We start from the raw sequence: 19,536 nt of genomic DNA, 5'->3' as shown, positions 1-19,536 counted from the left end.
CTTTTTTGGTTGCCAACATTTAAATTAGTGTTATTCATGCTTCATATAACAATCAGAAATAACAGCAGGTTTACCTCATGCATTTATTTTTAATATTCATCACATAATGTCTCCTCACCATGCTACCTAGAAAGGTTAGTGTTTTTATTGACAACATTTAAGGGAGGTGGAGGATGAAGGAATGCAGTCGGGATCCAGGAATATTTCTATCTACTGCTTCACAAGAAAATGTGAGAAATCCTCCAATTACCATAAAAACCAATTTTGTAATTAATTCTGCTTGGATCTGTTTGCAATAACAAATGTAACAAAAAGGTTCCTTAACAGAAGAGGAAAATGCTGCCGAGTGCTTCTGTCAGTAAAACGCACATCTGTCTCCTGTACTGTGCAAAGATGCAGGAGCCCCGCACATCTAGTCTCTGTGGCTTGCATATGGGCTTCTGCACTTAAGAAGACCACGTGCGTCTTATTTATGATGGATTTGTGCTTCAGGCTGCCGCTCCAGCCAGTTGTGTATGTGCAGCATTCAGTAGTGCTGGGGAGAAGTGTCGCCAGAAATGTTGTCAGTAAAAACTAGAAGCAGCTCACTTTTTAAAAAAAAAAAAAAAAAAAAAAAAAAGAAGACTCTCCATCTTTGTTTGGTAATTTTCAGTGACAGGTGCCCTTTACATTTGCAATGTGGTTTATTTGTTACCATAACCTGTTGAACGACTTGAAACTGTAATCTCCCTTCCAAAGTTGATCTAGCCAAGATGCTTGGGGTTTTCATATCACCTTGCCTGGTTCAAAGTTGAATTCTTGACTTTGCTATTTAAGCAGAATGCTGCAAAGCTGGTAAGGCCTGAGATTAGGGCTAACAACAACCTTTCCTCATCTTTCTGTTTGTGAGCAAAGGATGTACTACACGGCACCACAAAGCTGCTGTTACCAGGTTGCTGGTACTTTGCGTCCCTTCTCACAGGAACGGGTAGTCTGAATTGTGGTCCGAAAATGCACCACCTCTTGTTGGCAGTCGCAAACACGGTGTTTTTCATACGGTGGTAGTGGCAGCTTAGCCTTGATCTCTTACCTTGTTTAAGAAATATCATTATGCAAGAAAGAAAGAAAGAAAAGCTGCATCTCACATTTCTTCTTGCTCTAGAACAACTCGGAAACCAGAATATTGGGTGCTCTCTGCCATCTTTACTAACTACACATTGGAAAAAGAGAAACAAAATAAAAATAAAAGCTTACGCAGCAATACGACAGAACTCTATCACCAGCCAAGAACAAACTACAGCAATACGCTATCATGGTATTATTTACAACACGATGGAACATTATGCATATAATAAATTACATTTAATACTTTTCCTCTTAAACTCTGATATATGTAAGCTCATGCTTTTTTTATTTTATTTTGTTCAGTCCAATATATTTTCCTCTATGTATCTTAACTGAATAGGCAAGTATAGGAGGTGACAATGCTGTTTGCCTATCTTTTCTATGTTTTTAGAAGCCAAATTGCTTTCCAAATTCATGATTCATCACGGTATGCTACTGTCCTCACTGACATTTATTTTATAGCGCATACCTTTCCACAGCAGAAGTAGTAAGGGATTGTCAACTAGGCCTGTGCTCATATTGACATTAAGTCTTAGTAAGAGATCTTCTTGTGAGCTCTTTTTGAGTTGATGAGGGAAAAGAAGGGAGTGGAAATTGTGTAGCATTGCACGCCTTGCCAAGTCTGACAATGTTCCTGATGGCACACTTCTTCTGTTTGTTCCTGCTAAACTTAACAGGGAAATTTGCAGAGGAAAGAGCCAGGAAGAAGGTTCACAAAGGCTAAGGTTGGGGTTCACAGGGGTAGATGAAAACTAAGAGTCCCTTGTTGCTCTGCAGGACAGAAAGTTTGCCTGCTGTATTTATTTAGCAGCTGTGCAGAGGTTCCAAATTGGTGTATGCAGAAGTCAAGCTTTGTTGTGTTTATTAGAGGAGGGTTGGTTTGTTTGTGGGTTTTGGGTTTTTTTAAACATTAAGTCAATGTACAGCTACCTTGTGTGGGCTCTGTACCATAGTGGATGGGATTCATCCCAGTGCAAAAGGTTCTGCTCTCCTGATTATAAGGAGCCGCCTGGCCTCTAGGAGCAGAAGAGTCCCATGAAAGGCAGCCCTGTGCGGGTCCAGGTGCCGGAGGAGCTTGCAGTCCCAGACAGCTGCACAAATACCTAAGGAATCAAAAGGAAGCAAGAGCATCCAAAGGGGTCCCCTTGGGTATCTATGCTGCTCTTCAGCCCCCTGGGTTCTCCCTGGACAGTCAGCAACACAGTTTCTGCAAGGACCATAGTACTAAAGGCTGACTCCCTCCTAAAGAAGGGATTTGGAGGAAACAAAAATTGGTATAAGAGATGCTGTAGATGAAGAACATGTGAACTGCTGGGTTTATAATGAGATGGACCTTGAGGGAATTACCTGCAGAGGAGCAAACTACCTCCAGCCTGAGCAGAGAGGTGGAAGTGCCCCACTTCTCCCCACCTGATGCTGTTCTGCAAAGGGAAAATTCTGCTCTGCCTATGTTCGGACGGCCACTGCCATCTGGATGCTCTGCGTAATTATTCATGTGTGCAGTAACTAGTCTCCTAGCATAATTCTAACTACTTAAGCATTATTTCTGTTAATCAAACTACCAAAATGTATCCAGTTGAAGTCATGAGACTACACTCCATTGGGGTAATTGGTTTATTGCTATGGGCCATGCCAAACCCAAGTCCTTGAATGTGTATACAACCGACACATACAACCGCTTGGTTTAGTTTTTGACCTAGGATAAATTAGTCTTACTAATGCAGGTTACCTACTTCTAACTGTATTCCTTTTATTTTATTTGCATTTCTGCTAGGTTAAAAGGAGACTGTAATGGTAGCTAGTCTGTACCCTACTTTTATGAATGTTAGAATGTGTAGAGGATAACAAACGAGCTTCTCTACAGCTCTGAAGCATGTCCCTACCTACTATCCATATTTCCATTAGAAATTAGTAACCTGTATCACTCACTGTGTTCTCCCCAAGGTATAACACACCAGGAACCGACACCAAAGCAACTATGAAAACCAAAACTGAGTACTGCAAACACTTCTACAACCCATTCCGAATTAATTTTAAACACGTGGCAATGGTTGAAGATTGGAAAGATGTAAATTCATTTGAGTTTCCTTCACAGAAGTTGGGAGTAAAGACAAAGGTTCAGTCCCAAAACAAACAACGCCCTTTTGTTTTTAATACAAGTGAAAGTGGAGTGCCTTCTGTATTAAAATTATCACGGGATGCTTCCCAATATAAAAAACTATGTGCAACTTATGTACAGTATTCCCATATACTGCTCTGACTGGCAATACTCAAAGCCAATGCTATGAGTACAACTGTTAGGTTCATAGAAGAGCACACTCAAGAGGAAATTTGGGGTCCAGTAGCGTTCTAGCTGAGGTAGGTTAAAACAGACCCGCTAATGAGAAAATCCTGCATGAGTCCATATGGTATTAAATGAAAACAAAAATTATAACACGGTTGGTCTCTGCTATTTAAGAAACCAAGATGAGCGTAGCACAGTTATTCGAATGTCTACAAGTTTACTAATACAATCCATTCCAGACTTTGAAGACAAAGTACCATTGCTTCCCCACTTAAAAGCTTATGTTATTTTTTCCTGTTGTTGGTTTTATTTCCTATTTCAGTCTTGACATCACTGAAGGTGCACTGCTGTTCTGCAGGAGAAGTGGGCTACAGGATGCTTGGTTGGTTACAGGCAGCATTATGGCAGACTGTTTTTTGTCTGTGCAATAGCCCAGGACTGTTTCATTCTGGGCTGCCTCCCCCTCCCCACAACGGCTGCGAGGTGGGACGACCCCAGGGAGAATCCTGGCCGCTCTGTCACAAGGAATCCTTGCCATCACTCAGCACTACCTGAGTGATGTGCTCTGGCCAGAGACCAGAAGTGGACCTGCAGCAGGATGCTTGGGGGCTGGCAGGCTGCCCGACGGCAGGCCTGTGCTGTTTGTCCTGCGGCTGTGGTTTAATGCAAGGCAGTAAGCTGGATTTTCGTTAGAATATTTGTTTTCGGGTTTAATAATTACATGTCTGATAACAATATGCGTGTGCGTATACGTACGCTTGGAGACGAAAATTTGTATAAGAAGCAGGATTTACAAAAAGGAAATAGTACATCAATGGGATTTAAGAGTTTATGCTTTTCTTGTTTGATAGCACCACACTTAACGCAGGATTAGGGTGACAGAGTCCGGGATGTCATGGGCTCACACAGTCTGCTGCATCTTGTCCTTACGCATTGCCACTATACACAAACACACACTTGCATACGTTAACTGGGCTCAGAGTCAAAGAGGCACACACACAAATCAATGTGTTTTCTGACAACAGCACGCAGGTGACAGTGCCACAGCTGTGGGAAAAGTTCCCTGTCAGTCAGACTCCAGTTGTCATGGGCAGCACCTGCAACGGCTGCTTGTTTTCATGGGAGATGCCAGACACAGGTAAGTCTTGCAAAAGATTTATGTCCCAACCCAGAAAAATTCTTAGGGACGGATTTCACATTAATGCTATGAACTGTCTTGCTCAAGTGCTTCATTAGGATCAAGACATTAATTAGCTCACACTAATCTAATAGAAAATTAAGGCTTCTGATCTCAAAGCTACATTGGAACTACAGCTGCCCAGGGCTTATCAAGATCAAGGCTGGAAAGCAGCATTTCTCTACCTGGGATACTTTGCATGTGCCATATTTAAATAAATCTCTTATCAATTAAATTCAAAGGGATCTCCCCTGCACCGTTTTTCAAGAGTTGTGCTGATAACCGCAATCAGATCTTCTGTATGTGATAGTCTCCACAATCACACCTAAATAACGAACACTAAAAAGTATCAAGGATATTTTTCTCTCTACTTTTCATATCTGAATTCTGCACGTATCATGTTGTTAGCTAAAACGAGCGCAACTATTACATGGCAGTGTTTGGAAACTAATCTTACTCTCATTGAAGATAACGAGATAAGTTCTGCCACTGAATTCTAGGGGAACGTTATCCCATAGCTTACTGCAGTCTAGAGCCAGAAGGAATAATTAATGGTCATTTGAGCCCCTGAATGTAATGGACAACCAGGAATTCTTGAGCACACAGCCTCCACTTCAGCTGTCAAAACATGTGCTTTCTTGATTTAAGGACTTCAGGTGGCAAGGGAATCCAGTTCACGTACCAGTAAATTGCTCCAACAGCTGTTGTCCCCCAGTCTTAGTCTTACCCATTTTTTCTGGCATCCCTAATATCTTTTAAGTACAAATCCACCCATGAGAGAGAAAATACACTCATTTAACCTTTTGCTTTATAAATGTACGTGTGTGTGTGTGCGCGCACATGTCTGTACATATGTATTCAATGCAGTGTAGATATGTTCAGGTACCCATCTGCAATCGAGTGCCAGTTCAGTGGGTATGCTTGCTATGGCTGTTAAATTAAAAATGGAGTGTAAAGCTGTAACCAGCGGATTATGTGGTAAGCAACATGCTGTACAGTGTTTAAGTCAGGGAAGAGAATGCTTTTTTACTGACTTACTGAAAAGTGCCAAATGACACTGAGAAAGCTTACAGAATCCAGCACAGGGTCGGGCAGGGGCTTCATTAGTTATTGGGCAACTTGGGCTGTTTTACACATTGTGGCACCTCCAGTCCCGTGTGCAGGGTCACCTGCACAAAGAAGAAATAACACATAGATTCAAAACTGGGACATCCTTAGCAGAAGGCATTCGTGAAGGCCAAGAGCAAGTAAATGACAGGGGAAGGGCTGTGGGACTTCAGGTCCAGGTTTAAGTCATCAAGAATATTAGTGAAGATCGTATTGAACCCCTGAAATACACAAGTCTCCTTCCCCCTTCCCTCCTGAACACCTTGGGGTCTAGAAGCCAGGTGTCCACATCTCTTCCCAAATCCAGCCACCAGTTGTAGGTCTCCAGCAGTGCTGCTTGCTAGACACAAGGTGGATGGTGTCTTTGTGCGAGGGATCCCGAATACTTCAGGACAGGGATCACACAGTGGAGCCCATGTACTAAATATAAGAAAATCCTTTTATCTTTGCTGTCCTGGCAGGACAGAGCACAGGACATTTTAGTGCTCCTTCTATAACCTGACATCTCTACAAGGTCAGGGTTCCCACGCAGACGTACCAGAGCACTATTCAACAGCAAACACAAGCTTAGTCTCAGAGTTTCCCCCTGCCCCTTTGTCGGCCACGCTCTGCCTTAACTCAGTTGTGGTAAGAAATGTAAGACAGGTTCTTAAAGGATGTAGGTAGCTAAAACTGAAGGTAGGTTCTGAGTAAAAATCTGTGTTGAATATAGCAGTGAGGTGCCCAGAGAAGTGCCTGTGTCTTCCATGTTGGTGCATCAAATACAATAAAGCTATGAAACCTTCTTGAAAGATTTGGATGCCACCAGTAGTGAATGCTAAATGTTCATGTACTAATAAGGCCATGTGAGGCTTCTGCTTTCAGTTTGGGTGTTTTAAATGCTGAGTGTTCCACCCTGGCTGCATTGGTCCTGCCTGACCTAAGCTGACCTCCTTCAGTCCTCAGGCTCCTGGGTGTTTCCATAGGTTCTCTCTTACACTACATCCTGTTTCTAGCAATATGCCGTGCTCTTGAAGTAAAAATGCATTATATTTAAAGCGGGTTCCTCCAAGAGGAGATCCTCTTGAGAACAGAGAGTAATCTCCAAAATTCAGAAAGAGCAGGAATGATGTGCTGACTGGGTCTTCTCTGATCTATGTTGTCTTTGCTCTCCTTACCACTGTGCTGCTCCCATTTCTGTCTCTTGCCAATGTTAATAATCTCCAAATGTAAGATCTAATTGGAATTAGGACACTCATGTTTTTTAGTCTAACTAGCAGAGGAAGCCTTAGCACCGCTGCTTTCCAAGTGGAGCGTTGCAGCAAAATAAGTGTAGGAATTACTGTGTACAGGTACTTTTACCTGTTTTTACAGCATTACTCTTCACATTTGTGAGGCAAGGCAGAAGGTCAAATGTAGTTTTCCAGAACGCGTTAGTAGCCTAGGTGTCAGTCTGAGAAGGAAAGAGCCCCTATCCATACGGACTACCTACAGATGACATTATCAGCCCCAGCAGCAATGGCTGGTAGCATACATTCTCCTTTAGATGAGAAGGGTAAGTGGGACTGAACTGCAGAAGACTTACCTGGACGTTTCGATTGAGGCTCAAGGCAGGCATGAAGACACCCTCGATGTTTTCAAATGCTGGAGGCCCTTGCTGCTGCCCATTTATGTAAAAGGTCAGGTTGTGCTTGTTCAGATCCAGGAGAACACCAACGGTGGCACCTTTAGAAACTCCTCCTTCAGTCCTAAGGTACAAGGGACCACACTGTTGGTGAAGGCAGAGTGCTACACCACTGCTGCTCTCTCTAGGACAACGCAGTCTTACTAAGCAAAGGGAGAGTGGAGCAGCACGGTGAAATGATTATCCCCATGGCATTTGGCAATGACTGATCCACACCTTTATCTGAAGCATATGTACCACATTCATGGGAGCTTAATGGGGGGATCCTAAAGAGAAATTAGGTCCATCTCTCCTCCAACTGCAATCTAAGAGCTGAAAATGGGGTCCAGAGCTAACAGGTCCCCTCGGCTGATGAGAGGTGGGGAGGTGAGCAGGTCAGGTCAGTACTGAGCGTGCAGGACAGAAGTCCTGGAGACACGGCTCCTCAGAGCACCCCTGCTATCGTGAAGTGATGCACAGCAGGGAATGAAAAAGCAGACAGCTGGTTTCCTAGGCATTCACTTCTAATCATTATGCCTGCTAACAGCTTGAGACTCAGACTTCCAGTTTGAGTACTCACCTTGGCATCCCCTAACGTGACCCAGCTTTACAGAGACCAAGGAGCCAGCACAGGTACAACAGACAGTGGTTTTGGGGAGGAAGGGAAGGTGGGGCTGGTTAGGGATAAGCGTAGCTCCCTGACTGACAAGGTGCTCACCTGTAGGACTGGGAGCTGCTTCAAGTGTGCAGGCACGGTTATTAATACCAGTGATAATTGGTTGTGTCAGGAGCAGCTGCTGAGAGCTACTATGGTATCAGAGCTTGCCAGGACAGACTCAGCAAGCCATTACACGCTCGAGCGATTTGACATTAATGCACTTTGATTTGGGGGTTAGTCAAACCCAGTACTACTTTAAAGAGCACTGAGCAAAAAAATCTACTAGATATGCAGTTTGGCCACAGGCACTGCTACTCTGCTAATATCATGGGGGCTCTGCGATGGATTTACAGCCTGACACAATTTGTTCAGGGTAAATCAGATTTCAAATAATTTGCAGTAAGAAAGGAAGCAGCTGTCTTTTGTCCCACGCACTCCCCTCAGGCACACACCATTCACAAGATTAATGCAATTTTAACATATAATTTATCGCAATAGGTAGGCAAAACATCAAAAAAAAGAGGGGGGAGGGATCAAAATATGATTAGGAAGAATACAGTGCAGGGTAAGAAATGTTCATCTTGTCCACTAGGTGTCATAAACTGGTTTCCTTCAGACTAAATGTGGCACATGGCATTTCCTCTGAAGGTAAAGGGAGTTTTATCTGTGGCTAATAGTATAGAATGCTATTCTGACTTCTCCATTTAAAGCTCTTCAAACAATAATAGTGTAGCTGAGAATCATGAATTCCCTCTGAAATGTGTTAGATTTCAAACTTTACCTTTCTCATGTTCCTTTTATTTGCTTTCTGGTCCTATAACCATTAATAGGTTTCTCTCTGAGCTCTTCTCCAAAACCATAAAGTAAATTATTTTCCAACAAAAGTTAAGATGCTTACCTATCCTCAGTATTTCAGTATCTAGACTGTTTTTATTAAAAGCACTCAATCATAAAACTCATGATGAGATTGTGGGAAGCAACAGTACTATGATCCACAGCTATTTACAAATAGATTATGTTATTTTTTTCTGTTTAGGAACAGCTTTTATTGTAGGGCGCAACGTTTTATATCCTGCAGTGTTTTAAAATAGATTTTATGACATCCTTTTAAATTACATTGATTCTCTTAGGGAAACAGAAACAGCAACTTTGCGTTTTTGAGATTATTATGCTCTTTCCTATATGATAAGCTAATTTGCTTCTTGTGGGCTAATTAGCTGTGTGCTGCACAGTGACATTGAGTGACTCCTCTGCAGCCCCCGGGGACAGCCCCGCTGAAGAGGAGATAGATGCTGCCTGCAGAGCCCAGCCGAGGCGAGTGCAGGACCCAGCTGAGGCCCCTCCAGGAGCCACAGGGGCGCGGGGGCAGAGCAGAGGGATGGGGACCCTCTCCCTTCCTTGCTGCCACAGGTTGTGCAGGACGTCAGGAGTTAGATTGCCCGCTTCCTTGGCCGCCACCTCCCCACAGTGAGCAACCAGCTCCGGCAGGACGAAGCCAGGGCAAAGGCAAGCAGGGGCACTTTGCCGTGCTGCTACCACGGAGGCTGGACTTTTTCTGAGGCTCTTCCTGAGCATCCCGTGATTTCCTTGGGAACAGTACTCTGGGGACTCCAGTGCTTTTTGGACTACTGTCATGGTCACTTCCTTTAGGGGGAGAGGTGGGAGAGTCAAAGTTTCATGAGCAAACTTATGCAAGGCATTTCCTCACTCTTTTGTACATCATTTAGACAGTATTACAAGATAATTTTTCTAATAAATGCCTTAGTTGCAAAAAAAGAAGCCAGCTGGCTCAAGAGACTCAAACTGATGTTGCTCTCTCCTGGTATACTTCTGTGGCAGCATGTAAAAAAGCTGCCGCTTTACTATAATGCATTTTTTAAACTACTTAATGACATTTATACCATAGGCCCCTAGTAATCTGCAGGCCATGTAAGAAGAAAATACAACTGTTTGTTGCAATACTTCTTCAATAAATACTTAGCATTCATTAAATGCTAATCCAGTTTTGAAGATATGCACCTCTCTTTCATTATTTCAAGTCAATCCCACTTCTCACACCTCTTTTCTCACAGTTCTGCACATTTGTATTTCTGTGTGCAACAATAAGTCCTGAGTGTGGAAGTGCCGTGTGGAAGCCTGGAAGGTCAGAGTACAGATAGGGGAATTTGGCTACCATGAAAAATGCCATTGCCTGTGGCAGAGGAGGCTGTTATTCTAAGATGCTTTCAGCAGCAGCTTGGACAATATGCAGAATAGGACTGCATGGATTGGCTTGAGGAATTAAGAATAGTAATAAGTTTCACTATTATTGAAAAATAAAGCTTAACAATTTATGAACACTTTAATAAACTGAAGAATTAGTTTAACTCTTTGTTAACAATATTTTAATCATGAGCTTTACAGTAACTTAACAACTTTACCATGTCTATTGTCAAGGACAGTATTTTTCAGTCAATTATAACATTTTTGTATGACAAAAACCTGGTCTTGAGATCTCTGAAGTCAGTGAGGAGACTCTCCTGATCACAGGCGGCTTTAAGACTACAGTCCAAATTCTCTAGATTTTGACTTCCCACTGTCTTTCAGTATAAAACATTTCAGTGCGATTTACGTCTCTTTCTTTACATAACCATGTAGTGGCTAGAGTATCACCTATAGCACCAGGTACTCCTGCTCTTGGGAACTTGGCCGAGGAATGGATCTATTGCAATGAATGCTAGTGGGTCTTAGCAACGGGCATACAACATCTCTGGTGTGAACTGATTATGTCCAGGAACAATGAGGCTGAAAGGTACCTCACAAAGCTATATCCCTGCCCTAAAGTGTTTTCTTAACCAGTTTGCTAAACCTATTCTCAAAGATTCCCTCTGGTTTTGATAGCATTAGAGTCTTCTGTTCATGCCTCTTCTTCTAGCATTACAGAAGTCATGCTAGTTTTTAAGGATGTAGACAGGTCCAATTTTGCATGCTGTGAGTGAAAGGAACCGGAAAGTACTCTAAACGTGACAGGTCCCATGAATAGGTCTTTCAAGCTCCACCTCAGCTTATCCTTGAAGCTAGTCATTTATTTATTGCCCTAATTTATTCTCATGAAGATTAAGAAGCATGAAATGATTACTAAGATGTAATCTCCATCACAATAACATCTGAGAGGCTAAAAGCTGACAATAAATTTCCTTTGGACTGTGATACTGTGCTGTCATGCACTTGTCTCCAGTGGGGAAAAACAACTACGCAGCAATAACCGTTTCCACAAGACTATTACAGCTAATGAGTTAAAAAACTGACCTAGTTGACTGTCACGGTTAAAAATATAATGCCTAGACCTAATTTCATTGAAGCGCATGTGATTTCATAAGACTACATGCCCTTTACGAGTGTACTTCACTTGAACAGATATTCCATGGGTCTATCCATGCCTCGGATGTGCAAAGCCTTTGTGTTTTATCTAGTAAAAACCGAGAAACTATCATCAACAGAAAGCACTTTGTTCTCCTGTTTAAGTAGGATGATTGGAAATCCAAAGTGTTTCCATTGTTTGTGCTTCCCAGAAAAAAAGCTTTTGCTTAGCTCGTGTGTTGCTTGCCGGTAGGAGCATGCCAAGGACCAAATCCATAAAATAGGTTTCTGGGACAGTAGTACACATAATGGTTGCCAGCTTTTTCCAGAAAACATAAGCTGTTTCACGGAGCATTAAAATTAATACAGCTTAACATTACTTCTGCCCTAAATCGAATCAAGATGTTGAAGGGACAGAGAACCTTCTGATATACTTTACTGATGTTATTTTACTCTATATTGTCTTAGGACATGATCTAAGGTCTTTGGAGCCATGGAAAATACTCCAATTGACTTCAGATAGTTTTTGATCCATCTACAAGGTTCTTCCACCTGTCTAATGAACTGCAAAAACAAACTATGCTTCAAACAAAAATTCCCAGCAACTGCAGTATACTTACTTAAAATACAAGTATGTTTTAGAGTATAAATGACTATTCAACAGGAGACATTAGTATATAGCTTTAGGATACAGTGCATGTTGGCATGAACTTATCTCTTTACGGAGACAATACCTGCATTTGAGCATTTTAAAAATCACTGCAAGCCTTTCTTTTAATCATTTGGTATAACAGAAACAACACCTGAGCTACTGAGTGTGGAAGACCTGCTGGGACAGTCAGTAGAAAACTAAATAGAAATTGATTCCCGCTCTGCCACAGACCTGCTACATATCCTTGGTCAGTCACTTTATTCGTACATCAATCTCCCATCGTGATAGAGTAGGTATACAAATACACCATTTTTCAAAATAAGCAAGGAACTTAGGATCCTGAATCACACTCTTCAGTGGAGATCTTCTCAAGGGCCTCAGTTCCCATAGTACCCAGCTGACCTTCAGCTAGGGCTGACCCTCTCATGGGACCCAGAGAGAGAGCAGTGCAGTTCTGCTCTGGTGATACCCCAGGGAGCCTCAAGCAAAGCTGACCATGTCTCCCCTACACAGTCCAGCATCATGTCAAGGAAACACAGCCAGCACTAGGCAGAGGTAACTATCATGAGCGCTGAAAGCCATGCAACCGTGTCAGCACAACACTGGATCTATGCTGATACACGTTGTCTCTGTGTGATACGTCCCTGGAGGTGCTTTAGTTAGAACATCTCTCCCCACCACTCTGTGCATAGAGCACACAGAGCCTCTGAGTGGTGGGAGAAAGAGGGGTTTGGTAACAATGGCTCAGGGGCATTCTGAAATCTTCCTTTGTGTAAGTTGGTTGTACCAGTGAGACACTTTTCAAAGCTCTTCAGTACAATGGCTCAGTTGGATGGAAGCTGTCACTTAGCCCTCACTGCCAAACAGTCCCCTGTGTCCAGATCACCCTAGGTGTGACCTACAGCATTACCTTTAATCAGCTTTCAGGACTGGCAATAAACACCTGCATTTTGGACAGGCGATCACCAGTGCTTTGCCTAATTATTGTGGAACCCCGCAGCCAAGATTCCTCCTAAGGAAGAGAATCAACCACCTTTCTCCCTGCGCTCCTCCAGCAATGAGAGAGAAATCCGGCATCCCAGTGCGCTGCGCTCCTGTCTGCTGACGCCGTGGGTGGGACATGCAATAACAGGCTTAAATCACAGCAGGGGGGATGTAGCCTAGGTCTCAGGAAAAAACTGCTAACAGTGAGGATAACAAACACCAACAGAGATTGCTAAGGTGCAATCGCTGTCACTAGTGATTTTTAAGAAGGAATAAAATAACTACATTTAGCAGGGAGATGGACTAGATGGCTTGCTGAGACCCCTTCCTCTGATGCAAAGCAGAAAAAACTATCAGTAATGACAAAAGCATGCAAGTGGCACTTACCGATTGGTGTGAGAATTGCAATGCATGAACCAGCTGCGGTTGTTGTCAACATACATGGCCCATGCCTTATCATCCTTGCCTAGCATCATGTCCTTGACGACATTAATCCTGGCAATACCAAAGGCTGGATCCGGATGGTTGTCATACCGGTCCACATGCAGTTCCCAGTAATGCACACCCTTGGAGAAGGCTGCTGTGCCAAGAACAACCCGGTCATCGTAGCTGTTGCAGGTGGCAGTCTGGTTGTCATTTGACAGCACTATGTCTCTGTGAGCTGAGGAGGGGTCGAAGGTGAACCATGCCACTGTGGAAGGGGAAAAGGAAAGGCAGGATCAGGGCAAAACGGGCTGTGTTCAAGCGTTGTCTGCTTTACTTCAATTAGGAGAATGAGATTCTGCCTTCCTGAAGACCCCACTGCACTTTCAGGTAATAAAGACAATCTTTCCTCGTTATTGTAGGCAGCTACACAAGATTGCTTTGAGCCGGTACCCTGCTCTTTTTCAGCTCAGAAGTGCCTTATATTATCTGTGCTTATTCCTCTGAACGTAAGCTGCTAAGGGCAGTGACTTTCTGTTCTCACACAGTAACAAAAAAGTCATTGAGGAGACAAAGGCTTCTCCATGATATGGAAACTGCTCACATAGGTGAATTGGTTCAGGATCACCTTTAATGGAAATGGAGTTCCACTGTGTCCGTGCTGGTTAGGACTGACTTCACTAGTTTATCAAAGGGAAAAAAAAAGGGAAAAAAAAACCCAGAAAAAGCTTTTAAAGTATAAATATTTTATACTGGCCTATTTTGGCAACATAGCATAAAAGTGGAAGTGATAATAGCATGCACTTCTTGATTCATTACAGTATCATTAACGAAGATGAACTTCTTGTAATGCCCATATGGATGTCAAGTATAATTACAGAGGAACAAGCATGAATTCCCATCTCTGTATTATCAAACCTTGCTGTGAAATTGAAGCAGTAGTGAAGAAAAAGGCAAATTCCAAAGATATATGGAGAAGTGGAGACAGAGTGGCACAAAAATATCCCATGTGTTGCACAACTGCTTCCGTATGCTAAAGCAAATAAGAATCTTAGTTAGACCCCAGACTTCTGCAGCCAAGTAAAATTGCATGATTTGAAACCTGAAGTGTTACTGATAATGGAAAATCCCCAAAAGTGCTAGGAGGAGAGCTCAGTCCCTGTGTACACTCAGTGCCTGGCCTCTCCGCTCAGATGATCCAAAATCTTCATGCCAGTAAGTGCCAAAGATATTAGTGGGTATAAAGGGATGCAAGTGTCCTGCCACCGAGACCTGCAGCTTTTCACTTAGAAACTGGCAAAAACCCAACTCACCATCCGACGTCTGTAAAATAACTGTCTTGCTGTAAGGACCAACTCCCGATGAGTTGAAAGCTTTGACTCTTGCATTATAGGTACTGTTGAAATGAAGGCCATCAATGGTGCAGAGAGTCTCCTTGCCAACATATACTTCCTAAACATTCAAAAAAAAAAAAAAGGAGAGAGAAAGAGGGACATAGTTTAACTGTTTCTCTGTGCCTTGTGATCACATGTTACGACTTCTAAATAAAAGCCACAAGTGAACAGCTTCTCATTGCTTCCCAGGATGTAGAAGTTATGCTGTTATAACACGGACAGCCACAGCATTGGAGACACTAAGGTGAAGATGAAGCTGGAAGGGTACAGCAATAAAGGGCAACACAGAAAGACCTTAGTTTTTATCTTCTTTTCCTAAACATCTACTCCAAAACACTATTTTGGATAGTAGTCCCAGTGTCTGACCCACCGTGGCCATTTTTATATTTATGTAGGACCAAAAAAGGGGGGCGTGGAAGAATAAAAAAAAACAAGTAAGCACAGTTTTATTCTGTTGGAAAGGTTGTCTCATGCGTGTGTTAAAATATAATTTTGAAACCTGCAAACACAGAGCCAGAAGAAACTGATCTCCTAAAGATTAGGATCACATGTATCATGATGAAACAGCAACTAGACAACAGAGACATCATAAAAGTCTGCAAAGATTTATTAAACAGCAAGCACTTGTGTAATGTGAAATATTTCAGGAGGAGGAACATCTAGGCAGACTAATGAAGAGGATCAGTCAGATTATACAGTCTATGAGGAACTGAAAGGAGCCTAGAAACCTCATGTTTGTTGGAAAACTGAACAGAAAATGACAGAAAAAGAAAAAATCCTGTCTTGGCAGCGGGTTGAAAGCCACAATTCCTTTCCACCTCCGATTTCTCCGATTCTGTGAAATCCATAGATTTATGGTAGCAAAGGCCCTAAAGAGCTTAAGGCTGTGACTAAGCAGACCACTCAGGCCCCAGTTCAGTTAACACACTTAAGTATATGCCTAAGAGTAGTCCTGTTGATTAAGGCTCTGATATGAAACTAAAGTGAATTAAGTATGGGATGAATAAAAAGGGGATTACTTAAGTTTACAGCGGGCCATGTGTTTGTCCACTTGCTACCGTGGCTGCTGCTACAAATAACAAAATCTCTGGGGTCCTGAGTTAGCTGATGATCTTTCATGGAGAGAAAGAAGAGTTTTAATAGAATAGCTTAATTTATCTCCATGTTATAACACATGCTGTCTGTGCAAAAAGTTGTATTTGTAGGACAACTCTCACATTTTCTAATCCCTTTCATATTTTTACCACTGTTCACTGCTGGTGTTTATTCAGATTGATGCTCTCTGCTATGATGGGGGACAAAAACCATTCTTTAAATCCACCCATTGAGTACTGATAAAGTGCAGTCAGTGTCGTTGCTTTCAGATATATAATCCTTCATGAAAAGGGTCAGCAAACTCTTATTGAAATGGCATTGCTGAGAAGCCTGCAGTTTATCTTTCAATGGGTAAAACTGAGGGTGTTTCTACCACAGCAAGCAAAGCATTCCCCTGAGAAGTTGTCACCCTAGATTTTTAAGGATTGAGATCATTTTTTATCTTTTTCAATCCAAAATCTTGACATGGCAGCACTGGCAGTCCTAAAACCTTTGGCAGTTACAAAACCCCACATACAAATGGGCTTGGATACGCACCAGCCTGAAATCTTGTTTATTCACAAGTATTTATTTAGATATGAATGGCACTTGAAAAGGTTTATCCAAGACACTGGAATTCATAACACCTTGTTCCTAACTCTTCATTCATCGCGCACTGGTAACACTCTTACCTACTCATATTGACTGTATCAGCAGTTCCCAGCAGCCGTTCAGAAAGGTACCTTTTCACACTTTCAGTAGTGGAGACCAGCCTCTTCAAACCCATGTGAAATGATACTTGGACCAAGGAACTGAGGAGATCTTCCAGAAACACAGTGCCCTCTTCAAAATGCCCTGCCATTATCACTGTCTCTTCTAATGAGGGGCGTCCAAATCAGGTGCCTTTGCTGGCTATGGGTGTAGCAGTTTGGCACAGGGAGGCAGTTCCTTAGGTGGACCCGTGCCAGGCCATTTTCAGCTTGAGAAACCTTTAGGTTTCCAGTGAGAAGCCAGTCTGCAGCTCCCGAAGAAATGCCATCACATGTTTTTGGCAAAATTTCCCATTTGTGAAGAGAGCAGCTGTAGTCCGCAATAATCTCCAGATGCTTTCAAGGCACTAGCCCCTAGGGAACACGGTGGGCTGGCCTGCTCCTGGAGCAACAGGAGCATGAAGCCTGCCTGAGGAGGAAGGGCCACAGCTTCCAGCAGGACATGGCTGGCAGAAAGCTGATTGAATTATTTCTGTCGTTTGTTTCTCGGGATGTGGCAAGAAGGGACGGGAGCCCGTAAGTACCCTGCACCTGCAGCCAGGAGCAAGCAGTTGTGGCATCACCCTGAGGGTCTGGAAGGACAGCACTCGGGATGCCTTCCCATACTTACCAACCCCATCGCAGCGTGTCTGCGGAAAGCTTCCACCATCCTAGTCTCATCTACTCCCAGAGAAAAGACTTAGAAATCCTGTATTTTTATGCAGGATCCCATTTTTACTCAGAAAACCAGGAAAAATTGAGTTGCATTTCTGGACCAAGAATTGCAACTGTTGAAAGGGGGTGCTATGGACAGACAAGAGTAGGGGCTTCAAAGAAATCTCTGTTTTGTGGAATGAACCACTTGCAGCTCCTGTAGGCTAGTATGGGATTTTCTGCTCTGGCACACTCCAGGGAGACCTCAAGGTCCTCTTTGCCAGAGCCCTGAGAATAACCTCAACCAAACTTCCTACCCAAGCTGGGGGTCCTTCTAATAAGCAGCGTCTGCACTGCTTTCTATATCCACGCGACGGAAGCAGGGATGTGTTGACAAACTGTATCTTCCCTACCCCCTCTCCCCACCCTCGGACAGACACAAATCCATATCCTGAGGAAGCTCACATACAAAGAAACATAAATAAATGCTGAATGAAATTCTCACTCGGAATTGGCCACCATCTCCATCATCAAGTTCCAAGATATAACCCTCCACTGGGTTGTGGCTCAAAGGTGGCATCCTCCACGCCAATGTCACACTGTTGTTTCTGGTGCAACACTTCTCCAGCTGCAGTAATGGGACGGGTGGCACTGTAACAGGAACTGGGTACAGATTAGTGTAACTCTGCCCTACCCCATTAGTCTGTGCCGCGAGCAGTACGGCGGCCGCTCACCTCCCTCCCCTCGCAGGGGAGTCAATATTCCTTAGAAAGAGGGTCCGTTCCCTTCCTTGAAACAAAAGGCAGTAAAAACGATATAACAAAATGTTGTTACTTGGTTAGACAAATCATTTGGCTGAAATACATAAACAGAAACGTATCTGGACATGCTTCTGGAGCCTCATAAGAACTACAGTCTGGGGACCTCATGTCTGGTTGCCTTCCCAGGGGTCACTGGCTGGACGATTTTTTTCTCACGTTAGAGCACTTTGCCCCCACTGTCCCCAAAAGGAGAGAGGGAGCAGCGGTGGCAGGAGGTGTCTTGGGCCATGGGGCGGCATGGGAGATGCAGTGCTGCCAGGAAGGCCAGCTCATTAACGAAGAATTGGGTTATTAACCAGCAGAGCAGCCACTCCTCCCAGCACGGCAGTGAGATAGAGCCTGACCTCCACCGACAGCAGTAAAACAATTCTTCACAATAGGGCTTTTTTTCTTTAAATCTAATCTAACACACCACACACCCCCTCCAGCTTTTCATCAAAAACACCTTGGATATGTTATCTTTATGGCAGCCATACTTAAAAGAAACTGTTGAAGAAAATTGTTCCATTTGCAAATTTTATCTAAATCCCTTGGTTCAGGTAGCAAAAGGAACTTCTGCACCACAGGACACTGCTTGTGGCTCTCTCCTCCCGGAAATTACAGGTGCGAAGTTATCTACCAACATGCCGTTTTAGTGACTCACTCAGGAGAAACACCAAAAGACTGTTGACTAGACCAGCATCTTAAAAATAAAAATAAACAGAGTAAAACATTCAGCCATGCCTCTGTGGGAAAGAGGCTTCCACCACACCTTCTCTGCTAAACACAACTAAACTCTCACCATTCACTCTTTAGGGGAAATTATAAAGTGAAAATTCGGGCTTCTGGAGAGATCTGGCATGTATCTTACGCACTGTTGAAATCGCACAGGTTAAGTGGGATGTAAGTGATGCATAGATTCTGCCTGGTCTTCTGCCCAAGGCTGAATTTCACTGTTCAGGATCATTTCTGCAGAGCTCGACCGTGTCTTACAAGGAGCTGAGTGCTCTGAGCATTCATTGACTTAGCTCTTAACAATGTCAGTTTGCTCTTCTTTTATCTACTCTGCTTTGAGCCTCTAGTTTATTTTCCTCCCTCTGTCTGTGTGAGAGCTAAGCCCCTGAGCTGTTCCTTTTGTCCTATTTTACCTCTCTGGATAAAAGAGGACTGTTCGCATTTTGTGTACCAAGCAGTCCGTGGGAAAATGGATGCTACTGTGTGACGGGGCTAAGGGTTCACCCCCACTTTGGAAGTGACACGAAAGTCAACATCACACTTGTGATAAACAGTGCAGAAGCTACCGTGGCTTTCTGCTGGCATTATCCATTACCGCAGTGAACGCGGAGGGTTGGTAGCCCAGAAGAATGACTGTGGTCTGAAACAAAAGAGCTTTATAAATTAGCTCTTGAAGGTTTTTCTGTGAAAAGAGAAAAAAAAAGCCTTGTTCCTATTCCTTGATATTTAAGGATGATTCAGAGGGTGTCATAAAAACCTG

General features: G+C 43.2%; 1 protein-coding gene across 1 annotated transcript in view; it reads right to left on the bottom strand.

The window, feature by feature from the left end:
• Nucleotides 1-5,648: 5,648 nt before the first annotated feature.
• Nucleotides 5,649-19,536, bottom strand: part of TRIM67 (tripartite motif containing 67) — a 34,525-nt gene continuing 20,637 nt past the window's right edge. The window contains 5 exon segments of the mRNA XM_050894649.1: nt 5,649-5,734; nt 7,237-7,399; nt 13,335-13,638; nt 14,684-14,822; nt 17,747-17,892. Of these exon segments, the coding sequence (XP_050750606.1) occupies nt 5,669-5,734; nt 7,237-7,399; nt 13,335-13,638; nt 14,684-14,822; nt 17,747-17,892 (818 nt within the window). The 3' untranslated portion in view covers nt 5,649-5,668.

Source organism: Gymnogyps californianus, chromosome 3, assembly GCF_018139145.2.
Source record: "Gymnogyps californianus isolate 813 chromosome 3, ASM1813914v2, whole genome shotgun sequence".
Lineage (NCBI taxonomy): Eukaryota > Metazoa > Chordata > Aves > Accipitriformes > Cathartidae > Gymnogyps > Gymnogyps californianus.
This window is presented reverse-complemented; position numbering and strand designations above follow the sequence as displayed.